The 13,708-nt window shown below is 36.9% G+C and overlaps 1 protein-coding gene across 5 annotated transcripts in view; it reads left to right on the forward strand.

Annotated features, from left to right (window-relative positions):
- Window positions 1-13,708, forward strand: part of fam131bb (family with sequence similarity 131 member Bb) — a 73,349-nt gene that overhangs the window by 32,487 nt on the left and 27,154 nt on the right. The window contains exons 2-4 of one of the 5 annotated variants that reach the window (XM_088326872.1): window positions 5,705-5,742; window positions 11,700-11,735; window positions 13,402-13,504. In XM_088326872.1, the coding sequence (XP_088182998.1) occupies window positions 5,705-5,742; window positions 11,700-11,735; window positions 13,402-13,504 (177 nt within the window). The remainder of the gene's footprint in view (window positions 1-5,704; window positions 5,743-11,699; window positions 11,736-13,401; window positions 13,505-13,708) is intronic. The other 4 variants (XM_088326874.1, XM_088326873.1, XM_088326875.1 and 1 more) reach the window with 4 other exon arrangements.

Here is a 13,708-nt window from a genome sequence, read left to right on the forward strand (position 1 = left end):
TTACAGAGGGTTCAGTTACTTATTCCTCTCCTTTTTGTCACTTTGTGCATGTATTCTTCATTAAGATCTGAAGATCTATAACTATTTGGGTGGTTTTAGTAGAAGCAGACACTGTTTTTTCATCTGTGTAATTATAACATATATTAGATCAATTACTGAGGGATCCGTTACTTATTCCTCTCCTTTTTGTCACTGTTTGCATTCCTTTTCCATTAAGATAAGGGGATCTATGAATGTTTGGGTCGTTTAAGTTAAAGCAGACGCAGCTTTTTTCATCTGTATGATTTTGAAAAAGATCAGGTCAATGACATGGGGTTCAGTAACTTGTTCCTCCCCTTTGTATTACTGTTTGCATGCCTTTTTAATTAAGATATGGAGATCTATAAATGTTTGGGTGGTTTTAATTGAAGCAGAAACTGTTTTTTCATCTGTGTAGTTATGACAAATATTAGGTCAATTACAGAGGGTTCGGTTACTTATTCATCCTCTTTTTGCCACTGTTTGCTTGTGTTTTTCATTAAGATTTGGAGATCTATAAATGTTTTGGTGGTTTTAGTGGAAGCAGAAACCGTTTTTTTATCTGTGTAGTTATGACAAATATTAGATCAATTACAGAGGGTTCATTTACTTCCTCGCCTTTTTGTCACTGTTAACATTCCTTTTTTATTAAGATATGGAGATCTATGAATGTTTGGGTGGTTTCAATTAAAGCAGTCACAGTTTTTTAATCTGTATGATTTCGACAAAGTCATCCTGTCATTGTTTTGCATGCTATCCTCATCAAAATTTTTGAAACCTATAAATCCTTCGGCAGTTTTACTTAAAGTAAACACTGTTTTGTATTGTTTTAAAAAGATCAGATCACATTTGCTGCTGTATTTTTGCAGAAATATTATAAAGTTCCACTCTACTTTGGGTCACACTTTTGTAAAATCAATTCAGATCAATTAAGAGCTTGATAAAAAATCGAATACTCAAAGATAAGAATGTAGTTATTTAAGTTTTGGGTTATTTTTCCTCAGCTGGTCACGGCTAACATGCTTAGCTAGAGAAGCTTTATCAACTCATTATCTTGAGCGACACTCAGGATTTTCCATATCAATTTCATTTGAAACCGTCACAGTGCAAGAGACCCCGAGGTCTTATTTAAGTATTTGTTTTTCTTGCTGCTGCGTTCATGAAAAAAGACTCACAAAATTTGTTCTGACACATATAAGCCGTTTAAAGTTGCACACTGACAGGAACAAGAATCAAACAAAGTGGGTTGTGATGAAAGTGGGTCAAATTGAGTGGAAATGAAATGTGCAAAGTAACCGCTCCGGTTGATTAATTTGCAGATTTTAAAGACTTCTACAATAATCCTACGATAAAATATCTAATGGTTGTCCTCATTTCTGATGGGGGATGAGGCAACCTACAAGGTGGAAGCGTAGAGTCTCTTAATGAACACCAAGGAAGTTATACTGGACTTGCCTATGTGTGCCCAGGGGAAAACAACCTAGGACAAAATCTGCTTAATTCGTTCAACAAAGCATCACTGGAGAGCATACCCTCCATTTTGCTTCTTACTATAGCAATGCTAGTTTACTAGGAGACAAAGACCATCTCATTCCTTAGCAAAGCATAGTACGGCGGTCGGCAACTCGCGGCTCAGGAGCCGCATCTGGCTCTTTAGCACTGCCGAGTGGCTTACTGGCACTCGTCCAAAATACGTTTTACAAATTGTAAAAATGTATTTTTGTTTTAATATGGTTTATGTAGGAGGGAAAACATGACTAATCACTTTTAACGTTTTCCAATGCAGTAAAAAGCGTATTATGAATATTACATTTCCACCTGGGGTGTATACTATGACGCGAGAGGGAAGTTGGTACAAGCACATTTCTCCTTCGCTTGTTTTCCTCTCTCCTGTATTACCTGTGCAAGTACCGAGCTCCTATGCCCATGCCCAACCCCTTTTGAAGGGGTAGCGTCACAATCAGGCAGGTGGCTGTTTTTAAAACAAAACGGCGGATGTGTGATCGGCCATGGACCCCAAAGATAAAAAGAGAAAAATAACTGCACAGAAATCATACTAAAACTGCATTAATGTAGTATTTTTACTTAACCTTTTCACAATGCTGCTATTTTAGTTTTGATTAACGCATACTGCGGTATACAGTATTGCACCCTTTTTGTTGTTGAGGCACATGTTATACACATTCCATTTTATTGTTGTTCTTTTGAATCCTCAAATTAAAAATGACAAAAATTGGATTTCTTGAATTGTATTCATTAATGATCGAATGAAGTTAAACTTGAAGCGGTATCCTACAATAGAGTACCGTGGTCACATGGTGCATCATTTTCCACAGGATGCACTGTATCCAACTTAGTCATTTTGATAGAAAGCTAACATAGATACATACAACATGTTCATTCATTATAAAGCCAGTGTAAGGCTTTTATAATGATTTTAATGTTTTGCAGCTCCAAGAAATTTGGTTCTTTGTTTTTTTTTTATTTTTGGTCCAATATGTTTTTTTCAACATTTTGTTTTGCTGACCGCTGGCCTAGTACAATGGGGATGAGTAAGGGCCACACGTTTTTTTGGCTTCACAAAGATAGGTCAGGAGTGCCCTATCTTTTCCCTCGTTACAACTCTTTGGTATTACTGACTAGTTGAAATCAATTGTGTGAGGGAATTTTATGTATTTAAATTTGTACAGAGGGCGCTGCGAGACAAGTAAAGGCACAGAGGTAGGAATTAGGGGTGGTTGCAGGAAAATGAGGGAAAATAAGCGAGTTACTTGATTGGTGGCATACTTATTTGTTTTGAAATTTAACTACAGTTCTAAAAGTTCTAATGTTAGTGTTTTAAGTTGAGTAAATTTACAATTCACCATAATCCTTCGCTACTTCACACTTTATTCTTTGAAACCTCAGTAAATTGCTGGTTGAGAAATATTTTTTTTTTTTGCTTTTATGGCTCTTTGGGTCAAAAAAGTTCCTGACCCCTGGATTAGGGTATGCTCAATCAAATTTTAAATCTTATGTTTATTTATAAGTCTTTATCATAGGTTCTTACCAGAGAGCCACATCAGATTTCTTTATGAACAATGTACACTATATTGTAGTCTATGACACTAAATAAAATTCTCAATATGTGTGTGCTCAGAAGATCACTTTCTACAGTCTTTACTCTCAGTGGTTATCAGATTGCAGACCGGATAGAATTCACAGGCGACGCTAATATCACTGAGGTCAGGAGACGCAGAGCGGAGCCGATGTTTTTGAATGACTGGGTCAGTGGGTCACAGACATCACTGTCCATCCACAGAGCCGAACCAGTCTCACTAGCGCTCCCGCAGAATAGCTCAGGCACCAAACGGTGCCGTGACACACACGGCACTGGTTTCGGATCGCATCCCTCTGGGGCTTGCTGATACAGAGAGCAAGCACCTAGAGACTGTAGCTGTGTTTAAACCCAATTACCAGTACACGCTATCAAATTAAACCAATGCTTTAATTAGGATTTGAGCAGTCTGGAATGCGAGGGGGGAGTTGGGGATAATAAAATTAATTTGTCCGACCGAAAGGGTCTCGTAAATGGGTTATTGTTGATCTGCCATAATTTTCATTGACCGTTTATTTGAAAGTTCCAATGAACAGGTGTTGTGACACAAAAGTTGGCGCTTGGAAGTCGGGTCTGATGGCTTGACAGTGTTTTAGGTTTAAAAGCTGAAATTATTCAGATAAACATTAACTATGAATAAACGATAACATTTGTATCATATATTCAATTGTTAACCAGTGCCCACTGCCCGAAGAAAGCTGGCGATGGGCTCCAGCACCACCGCGACTCTACTGAGGATAAACAGTGCAGATAATGGATTGATGGATGGATGGATGGATCTTAAATGGTCTTTTCATAATAATTCTAATCATAATCATATTAATTCACAAAACCCAACACAGTAAGCCATAAAACGCTAAAAATAGGTTTTCCGTTGCTGGGACTTATACTCCAGAGCGACTTATATTTGTTTCTTCTGCTTTAGATTAATGATTAGTATTTATTTTGGCCTTTCTTAAAAAAATCAGAGGTCACTATAGAGTTACATACTAACACAGTGACATTCTCTATTTCTGGAAATCGTTTTTAGGTTGTGGAATGAAGGAAAAAAACGGAGACTGAACAATATAGCCAATTATATTCGAGCCACATGTTCAGATTATTATTTCTTAAATATTATAGGGCAGGGGTTACCAGGTAGGACCCTAAGGACCACCTGAGTAGCTGTGCACTGGTTCTGAAAATAGCTCACCGGTCATTGTGATTTGGGAAATGTAATTTCTAACTGGTATGACATTTTACTGAAAGGCTATTTTAAATATTTATAAATATTACAAGCTGGTAATTACATCAAAATAACAAAGTAACAACATATTAATGACATGATATATTCTTATTTAAGAAATGCAAATCAAACTGGTCACCCTAGGCCCTAAGAAGAAACAAAGAAGTAGCTTGCAGCTTCAAAAAAGTTGGTTTTCCCTGTTATAAGGGATTAAAAAAAATGGAGTGTGAATGGAGTGAAGAAGTAGATAAAGAATGTGCCTGTCAGGATTATTCTAAAAGTGATATGATCATGATGGGGCGGTTTGAAAGGAAGAGGAGTGGAAGTGGGGTAGCGAAGGAAGATACTCCGTAAAAAAAGGTATCCTGATAATTCAATGGGCATGGTACTGCTGATTCAGATGTACGCACTTTAGCCAACAGAAGGGTAGTAAAACACACAGAAATGATATTCGTTTTATGTTGGAAAAACAAAGAAACTCTCCTTGATGCAGGTTCATTGACTATGTTTACGTCTAGGCAATAACATGATTGGAGACGAAAGATTGGATCTGAATGAATTGTTTGCATGCCTAGAGACAAATAACCCCTTATACATGGCGTTTACGAGTATTTTTATTACAAGTGCGAAGCTGGAACAACGTCATTATGCAAATACTCTGCCACTCACAAAATTTAATGAAGTACCATGATTGTTTTCCATTAATTCTAAAAGTGAGCTCAATTGCAGTGTCTTGTGTGTTTACAAGAGTTGCTCCTAACGTGGACAAAAGGCAAGGTTTTGCCAAAAAGCTTAGACTTACATTATACATGGATAGATACAACTGTTGCACCCACTACTTATGGATGTCTACAACTAGCATTTATGCTTTGGGGGTAAATATTAAAATTGAAATATAATTGAGAAATCAAGCAAAACAAATAAACCTTTTTGGCGAGTTAGCCAAACTTTGCTTCTAAAATTCATTTCTGTACTACAAGTCTCACAGGGTTTTGCGGCATGTAATATCCGGGCAAAATGTAACTGCGTGCCCACACAAGCATTTGGTTTATGCGAATGTGTATATTCCCTGGCAATCATGAAATGAAAGGACTACCCTTGAGGTCAGCAACTTTTTGGCGCTCCCTAGTGGCTCAAGGGTGTTTTTTCAAAAATGTATGATAATAGGAAATTCTGTAGGAGGACAACGATGACCTAAAAATTAAACATTCAAGTTTTCCGAAAAATTATATATATATATATACATCACAGTATTTGTTGCCTTCCTTATAAGGCTTACAGGGTTTGTTTGTCTTTCAATTTAGAATAACAATCTTCAAGATGTTAATAGATTCTCTCTCTTGTTTCTTTTCTTCCTTTCTCAGCAGCAGATGGCGTGCCAGTCCAGAAGGATGGCGAGCAGGTAAGACCTTATTCTCGTCCGCCTCAATTTTTTTCCCACAGGCGGACAAGCCAAGGAAGCAACATGGCTGATTCGGTACAGCCGGTTTGACAGTTCACCGAGAAGCACCTCGGCCTTTTACCCGAGCTTTCCGTCAAGCGCCGATTCTCGTGTCGTGACAGGAATTGTAAAAGTCTCGGCGTTCGCTGTTCTGCAATTTTGCATCATGTAAAGGGTTGGGAGGGTTACTTTAAAAAATGTAATCGAATACAGTCGCTAATTACCTGTTGAAAGATGTAATCATTAACGTAATTTCAACACCATAATAATAAAGTAACGTAACTTCATTACTTTCGATTACTCCAATGCCAAATATGCTAATAAAAGACAAAATAATCATAATTATAAATATAATTAAAAAGATAAATTAACCATGTAACCTTGAAGAATTGAAGGAAACCAAGGTAGGGTAGTTTATTGTAGTCCTACAAAAAAGTGCTCAATTTTTAACCACGTAGTATAGTTTATTAAGCAAAAAATAAAACTTTTTATTAAGAACCAAATATATTTTTTTTAAACACACCAAATGTTCACTTTCTAAATTTCCTACAAACTCTGAAATGTCTTGTGTCCGAGTTATACTTGTTTGAAAATATTCACATTTACTACGCTAAGTAAAACATTGCCACAATATAACAATACGGGGATCGTACAGTCATTTTGAACGCATCACTAGCGCGCAACTGCAGGCTTATGCCAATTCAACGGAATGAGGGTTTCGTTGAAGGAGAAATGAAGGACAAATTGTCTCTCTAGTGTTAGTGATTGAAATTATGATAGGCACAATTTATCTATTGGTGCATGTCATATTGTCAGTTATAACGAAATTGTGAATGTGCTTAATTGCTGTTAAAATTGTCGAGAAAAATTGTTCAAACCTCACATTGTTTATTTGATGTTAATAGTGTCAATAAAATTGTTCAAACCAAAAATTATGTATATGTAAATATAGTATTAAATACAATTGTAATCCTGCAATGTAATTATTTTTTTCAACTAAATGTACCTGTAATCTTTTGGCCTGGAGAGGAATGGGCGCCACCAGGCTGTACTTGCCCAAGACACACCACAGAAAATGGTGCCCCTACGACCCTAGTGGTTAAGGATTCCAACCAGCCAACCAACCTGTAATTTAATTACTGTATCTATTTTTTTCTGTAACTGTAACAGAATGCAATTCTTTTTTTTGTATCCTAATTACAGTGCTCTGAAAAAGTATTTGCCCTCTTCCTGAATTATGTGTTTTTTGCAAATTTGTATTTAATATCACACAGACACAAGAAAGTACAAAATGCAATTTTAAAATGTTGGTTATATTTTTTAAGCCACAAAAAAAATCAAAACCTATCTGGCCCTATGTGAAAAGGTGATTGCCCCCCTCAACCTAATAGTGAGTTGGGACACCTTGGCAGCGATAACAGAAATCTAACTTTTACAACAATACTGTGAGGATTTTTGGCCCACTCTTCTTTGCAAATTTGTGACAAATCTGCCACATTGGAGTTTCTTTTAGTATGAACTGCCCATTTAAGGTCACACCACAAAATCTCAGTTGGATTTAAATCTGGACTTTGAGCTGGCCACTCCAGAACCTTCATTTTGTTTTGTTTTTTTGCTATTCTGACGCGGACTTGTTTGTATGTTTTGGATCGTTGCCCTGGTGCATGATCCAAAACACTTGAGTTTGAGGGCACTCACTGAATGCTGGACATTCTCCTGCAGGGTCTTCTGGTAAACACCAGAATTCATTATTCCACCAACCACAGCAAGCAGTCCTGGTCCTGAGGCAGAAAAGCAGCTCTGGACCATTACACTACCACCTCCATGCTTAATGTTGAAATCATGCTCTTTTTGTCAAATGCTGTGCCATTTTTAGGCTAGATGTAACGGGCTGCACACCTTCCAAAAAGTGTAATTTTTGACTCATCAGTCCACAGAACGTTTTCCAAAAGTCTTGAGGATAATCAAGATGTTTTTTGGCAAATGAGAGACATGTCTTTGTTATTTTGTGACAGCAGTTGTTTTCGCCTGTGAAACTTTCCGATGGATGCCATTTTTGGCCACTGTCTTTCATATAGTGGAGCTTCAAAAAACTGGCCTTAACCGAGGCCAGCGAAGCCTGCAGTTCCTTGGATGTTTTTTCAAGTTTCTGTTGTAACCTTCGCATGAGCTGTTGTCACACTCTTGGAGTAATTTCAGTTTGTCGAAAACTCCTGGGAAGGTTTGCCTCTATTCCCAGTTTTCTGTGGATCATGGCTTTTTCATGGGGCTAGTTTTTTTGTGCCTCAATAAATGGAATCAACATTTCAAAACATAATTTCGTATTTCTTTGGTTTGTCTCTTTGTGATATAAAAATCAGTTTGATGATCTGAAACCTCTGTGAGTTATAAATTTGCGAAAAACACAGAAATCAGGAAGGTGGCAAATACTTTCTCACAGCACTGCATGTAACGCCGCTATATCTATTCCATTCCATTCCCCTAACCTCGTCACGTAGCACCGGGAGAACGGGCGACATCAGGCTCAGTAGCCCCTTTGCGGTCACAGGATGTCAGATAAGTCAGTCACCATTCCCATTACGGCCCTGCCTTCCTCTCAAGGGGTAGAAATTGGAGAGAAAGCCATTTTCCATCAAAACACAGCTTTACTTTTCAAACCGAATGCACCACAGAGCGATTCCATTATTTATTTATGCATCGTGCCCTTGCTAGCAGTAAAACACCCACACCAATGATTGTTGTTTTCAAGCTTTTTTTTCCAGCAAGGAAGATAAGTTCCCTCTTTGGCCTCTGCGTTCTAACACTCAAGTGTTATATCTCTTCGTCCTACACATTATAGAAAAAAAAATAATAAGTGGAAGAGAATGCAACTACAAAGAATGCCACAAAAGTCTTAACCCATTGGCAGAACACTTTGCTTACTCCAAGTATCATTAAGATGTTTTATGTTGTTTATGTAATAACAGAAGATAATGTATACTTAAAATGAAGGGCATAGGTTTGGTGTTGGCATTGGTGGGGACAAAGCGCATTTTGACTATATCATAATATTTGAGGGAACAAAACAATGATTGCTTGATATTGGTGGGGACACAGCCCTTCCGTCTATTCCAAAACTACAGCCCTGTTTAACATAAAATATTGTCTTATCTAAAAAGTGATGTATCATTTGACACATTTTAGGTTTTGTTTTCTAATCTTAGCAAACTTCTTTATGCTCAGTTATTTTGGAAAATGTCCTTATTTTGTCAAAGAAATAAAATATTACCTATTGTGCCTATTTTAAGTAGGATTTTGCAAATTTAACTAGAAAAACGAATTAAAAATATTGAAATACATTCACATGTTTTTTTTAATGTACATTTTAGATAATATATATTTTTTTGCCAATGGAGTGAGATTTTTTTGCAATCTTACTACTTTGGTGTGAGACTGCCTCCTACTGTAGCGGATGTGTATTAACACACACAAACCCAACTCCTACTTTAATTATTTCATGTCATATGTTTGTATTCATTGACCAATGAGCATAATACATTTGCGAACGACATTCAGATTTAGAATGCAGCAGACCCCAAGGATATGGCATTAATCTGTTCTGAGATGGGGATGGCAAAGTGGAATTACTGTAAAGCAAGGAATACAAATATATGGTAATTAGATCATCCATTCTGAACCCATTGTACCCCAGATAAAAACATTAAAAATGCAAAATTGTCTATAGTAAGTACTACTTATCTGTAGTGTATGAGCAAAAGATCAAATGCTGTGCTAAACAAATATAGATGTAGGAGAAAAATCAAAACGTTTTTACATTTGGTGTTCATGCGATTTAAGCTGTTCAAGTGGAATAGCTGGTGGATGCAAAGGGGTTGACCGCAGATTGTTGTGCCCTTAGAAGATTTCCTTGCTTTAATTTTCCCTGTATTTTCAATAAAATTCCCGATTGGAAATTGTATACGGCCACGCAACTTAGTAATGGTAGCAATTAGTGTGCTATCTTTGTATTTTTGGATAATTGCAAGCTTTGTTTCCATGGTTATCATTTTTTGGCATTATGGGAGTTAGTTCAGCTAATAACATAATGGCATCTTATTGATGCCGTGACGCAAACCAATAGCAGACCAACATTATATATGATGCCGATCGATGTTTATTTTTTACATTTTTCAATCTTACTTCTTTATTTTGTATACATTTTTATCTTTTTAATTCATCTTACTTTGCACTGAAAGGAGAAGCCCTCCAATTTTGTCTTACTATTGTAGAATGACAATAAAGGCCATTCTATTCTATTCTATTCTGTTCTATTCTAATAGCTGACAAGCATCTTAGAAAAATAACTTTACATGTGCACAATTTAAATTTTTTACATCTTTGGGCACAAGAAAAAAATTATTGTTTATGTTCTGAAGACCCTTTAATTTGTTTGGAAACAATGTGATGTATCCGGTGGGCGGGGCTTAGCCTGTGGCAAAAGCTTGGGCGAGATGATATGTAAAGAAACGTATGCACTAAAAGTTTAGCTTTGTATCATCAAAATGGCTGACTTTGACGAGGAAAAGAAAGCTGTTGCTGGTAGTTGTCGTCATGTTGTGTTTGTGTGTGGCAGAATAGTAGAAAAACATTAGTGATTAAAGTTTTGCAGGATCCCAAGGGATACACCTGATCAAAAAAAATGAAGAGAGTTGTGTTTAAATCCATTAAAGTGAAAAGATTGGACCTAGGCACTTAGCAAAAAGGTTCAGATTTGCACCGCACACTTCATATGGTGGTGCGCGCGAGTGCAGCGGCTTCAGGCTCTCCAGTTAGTCTTTTTGCCATTTAATTAATTTTTTTTATTTTATCCTCACTGTTAAATGTGAACACTGGAGTGCCACGTCCAATTTCGTTGTCACAATATGTTTAACGCATTTTGTAACAATGACAATAAAGGTATATTCTATTCTATTCTAATTTGGGTTAGAGAAATCAAACGTTTATGATTTTTGTTTTTGAGTCCATACTACTTATTATATTAGCAAAATATCTCGTTATTTTCTCAGCTCCAGCTAACTGTTAGCGTGTAGCCTAAATGCTTTATCTTGCATGCGGCTACTGGAAAATAAAAACTGTATGCATTGCAAACAAATGTTGGCCACACAATTGTGCACATTCATTAGAGACATTTAATCATTCATGTATTTATTGTTTTTTTGTTTTAGGATAAGCATCTTTGATGGCATTTTTGCTACACGCAAACAGTTTGCTGAAGCTAATATCAAGATACTTTGCCAATGTAATAAGTAATATGGGCTGATAGTAACAGTCATAAATGTTTAATTTCTCTCATCTGATATGTAGTGTGTGCTGCAAACCCGAGCATTTTTGATGAGTGCCTCGGTCCAATCTTTTCACTTTGATTTTCACATTTAACCACAACTCTCTTCTTTTTCTTTGATCTGGGATACTGTAAAACTTCACTACGTTTTTTTCTGGTACACAACCACACAACATGACAACAACTAGCAGCAACAAGAGTTTTTTTCACGTTTTACTGCAAGTACTGTTTCCAAACATCTTATTGCACACTGTTCATTGAAAGCGTGGGCACCTTATCCCAGGGCTCTACTGTATTTCAAAAAATCCCCCAACTTCAGCGTTTTTTTTCCTTTATAAATAAAAGTAGAGCATCTTTGAATACACCTATGAGCGTGTACTCATTTTGCTTTTTCGGAAGTGCCCCAATCCTAACTGATGTCTGTTCAATCCACCCCCACCCCCCTCCCCTTTTTGTCACCCTGGTTCTCGCCTTTTGTCGTTCCTGGTTAAAAAAAAAATAAACACGTATCTGTTTTGCACTTCGCCTTGTTGTTTTCCTGCGTACGTCCCGTATGTAACCCTTCCACGCATGCCGATATCCCTCTTCCCCTCCCTAGCACGGACGCTCGGATTTTTCATGGGAGGGGATCAATGTAAGTCAGGGGTGGGCAACTATTTGGAGTTGGGGGCCGCATTGGGTTAAAAAACTTGGCCAAGGGGGCGGTCCTGGAGACCGATCCAATTTTTAAATTTACGAATATATATACAACCAAAAATCTACATGTCATACTTCTTTATATTTGTTTTTTCAATAGATTAGTTTAGTCAAATTGAAACGCTCACAATTAAAAATATATATATATATATTTGGTCCCTGTTTTAACAGCAATTGATATTTGGTTTGTAGTATTACTGTAGTTGTATTTATTTAAAGTATTTTGGTATATTTCTACAGTCGGATTTTTGTAGTGTTTTGTAGTTTAATTCTTGTAGTATATTCAAATAAGTATTTTGCCAGTGGTATTTTTGTAGTATTTCCAGAGTAGAGCTTTTGTAGTATATCTGTAATATATTTGTAGTATCACTGTAGTTGTATTTTTGTTGTATATCTGTCATAATATTTCTGTAGTAGTATTTCTCTTAATTATAGTATTGCTGTAGTGATATTTGTGTAGTATTTCTGTAGAAGTATTTTTAAAGTATTTCCAAAAGTAGTAAGCTTGTAGTAGGTTTGTAGTGTTTCTGTCGTAGCATTTTTGTAGATTTCCATAGTAGTATATTTGTATTATTTCTGTAGTATCTTTGTCTTATATCCATGATAGAATTTTTGTAGTATATCTTTCGTTTTATTTTTTGGGATTTTTGTCATAATATTTCTGTTGCAGCATTTTTGTATTTTAGTATGTTACTGTAGTGGTATTTTTGTATTGCTTCTGTTGAAGTAATTTGATAGTTTATTTATAGATAGTTTTTCTTTTTAGAATGAAAGCAAGATAATATATTAAGTTCCTGTTGTAAGCACTAAATTTTGTAGTATTTCTGTAGCAGTATTTTAATTTTTTAGTGTTACTGTAATGGTATTTTGTAGTGCTTCCGTTGAAGTAATTTTATAGTTTATTTGTAGAATTTTTTAAGTCCCTGTTGGAAGCACTAAATTGGATATTTGGTTTCTGAGTAATTTTGTACTATGTTTGTAGTATTTCTGTAGCAGTATTTTAGTGTCAATGTCGTGGTATTTTTGTATTGCTTCTGTTGAAGTCATTTCATAGTTTATTTATAGATTTTTTTTCTTCTCAGAATGAAAGCAAAATAATATATTAAGTCCCTGCCTTAAGCACTGAATTTGATAGTTTCTTAGTATCTTTGCAGTATTTCTGTAGTAGTATTTTTGTTGTAGACAAACAAAAGGGACGATGAGGACAACGACATTTTTTATTAATAGTAGTTTATTCACTAATATTTATGTTGTGATTTCATTTTGACCATTCGGTAAAAACAGCTTTGCATGTGGCCCGCGGGCCCTAGTTTGCCCATCCCTGACGTAAGCGCTTCGTTTTGGACGGGAAGGTCGATCTCTTTCACAAACCCCCCCACCTTTTCCTCACCGAGTTTAATGTGTGGCAGGCGGAATAAGCACACAGCGAAAGGATGTCGATTTGTATTAATCCAACATCTCCATCACTTCTCCCCCTCCACTCACCACCTCTCTCTAACACTGTCTCGGTGTCTTTGTGTGCCCCGTCACACCGTCCATACTATTTTTTTCCCCTCCCTCTTCCTCCCCCTTCTTCTACCTGCGCCATCCCTCTTTCTCTGCAGCTGTCCATGGAGGACACCACATCCATCCTGCCTCGTCTCAAGAGGAACTCCAACGCTTACGGCATCGGCGCACTGGCTAAGTCTTCTCTGTCAGGTGTGTCAGGTGTGTGTCTGTGCTGTGACCGGTAAAAAGACCCCATGTTGGCTCCGTCCCCCCTGCAGAGGACGCTGGAGTCAGCATGGTACCCGAAAAGGGTTCCCCTGTTTTTTTTTTCTCCTCCCTCCTACCTTCCTTCCTCCCCCCACACTGTGATAGTCAATGACTCAGCATGAGTCATTGGCGGAATGAATTCAGCCCCAAAAGACA

This window comes from Urocampus carinirostris, chromosome 2 (genome assembly GCF_059441175.1).
Source record: "Urocampus carinirostris isolate Australia breed hairy pipefish chromosome 2, RoL_Ucar_1.0, whole genome shotgun sequence".
NCBI classification, from domain to species: Eukaryota; Metazoa; Chordata; class Actinopteri; order Syngnathiformes; family Syngnathidae; genus Urocampus; species Urocampus carinirostris.